The sequence below is a fragment of the Corvus kubaryi genome, unplaced genomic scaffold (assembly GCF_017639235.1).
Source record: "Corvus kubaryi isolate FWS band 111438036 unplaced genomic scaffold, C.kubaryi_AGA036_p1.0 37193, whole genome shotgun sequence".
In the NCBI taxonomy this organism is placed as follows: Eukaryota; Metazoa; Chordata; class Aves; order Passeriformes; family Corvidae; genus Corvus; species Corvus kubaryi.
In genome coordinates, this window is record NW_024581055.1 from 302,285 (window position 1) to 303,191 (window position 907).

General features: G+C 66.2%; 1 protein-coding gene across 1 annotated transcript in view; it reads right to left on the reverse strand.

Moving 5' to 3' along the window:
• Positions 1-239, reverse strand: part of AOC1 (amine oxidase copper containing 1) — a 5,277-nt gene extending 5,038 nt beyond the window's left edge. Inside the window, exon 1 of the mRNA XM_042022270.1 lies at positions 164-239. Coding sequence (XP_041878204.1) covers positions 164-183 — 20 coding nt within the window. The 5' untranslated portion in view covers positions 184-239. The remainder of the gene's footprint in view (positions 1-163) is intronic.
• Positions 240-907: the final 668 nt, after the last annotated feature.

The window sequence follows — 907 nt, forward strand, 5'->3', positions numbered from 1 at the left end:
CCCAGGGGCACTGCCCCCCTTCCCGCCCCCTCCCCGCCCCCCGCCCGCGGGCCGCCCCTTCCCGACCCGGCCCGGGGTCAAGGCCATCGGCAGGACCCGTGTCCCCCCCGTCCCCACCGGGCTGCAGCCCCCGCACCCCCCGTCCCCCCCCCGAAATCCGCACCTTCGCTGTCTCCGCCGCATCGCGCCCACGCGGGGGCGGCGGGGGAGGGACCCCCCGGTACCGAGCCCCGGTACCGAGCCCTGGTACCGACACCCGCCCCCCCCGCGGGTTAATGATCACCCGGGGGGGGCTCAAAGGCGCCGGGGCCGCCCGGTCGTTGTCCCCCCCCCAGCGCTGGGGGGGCTCGGAGCGATCAAATTCCGGGGACGAGGCGGGATCAGAGCCGGGAGAATCCCACGGGAGACCGCGGCCTCTCAGACTTGCCGGGGGTGCGGGCGCTCTGGACTCCCCCGGAGCCCCTCCGGCTCCAAACCCCGCCCCCGCCCCGCCCCCCCCCCCCCCCCAAAAATCCACATGGAAAGGGACTTTGACCCCTCCATCCCCACGGCTGCGTCCCGTTCCCATGGCAACGCGTCCCTTGCCCTCCCATTCCCATGGGAACGGGGCGCCGACCCCCAAAATCCGCATGGAAAGGGGTCTTTGACCCCCCCCAATCCCCACGGCTGCATCCCGTTCCCTTGGCAACGCGCCCCCGGCCCCGCCCCTCCCTCCCAAACCCGGGATAAGTAGATTTAAAGCCCCCCAAAAAAGGGATAATTCGGTATAAAAGCCTCAAAAAAGAACTTAAGTGGTTCTAACAAACCCAAAAATTCGGGTTTTAAAAACAAAAAATAAACCCGAAATCGGATAAGTGATTTTAAAAGCCAAAAAATAAAAAGGGGGATAAATTGTTTCAAAAGCAAG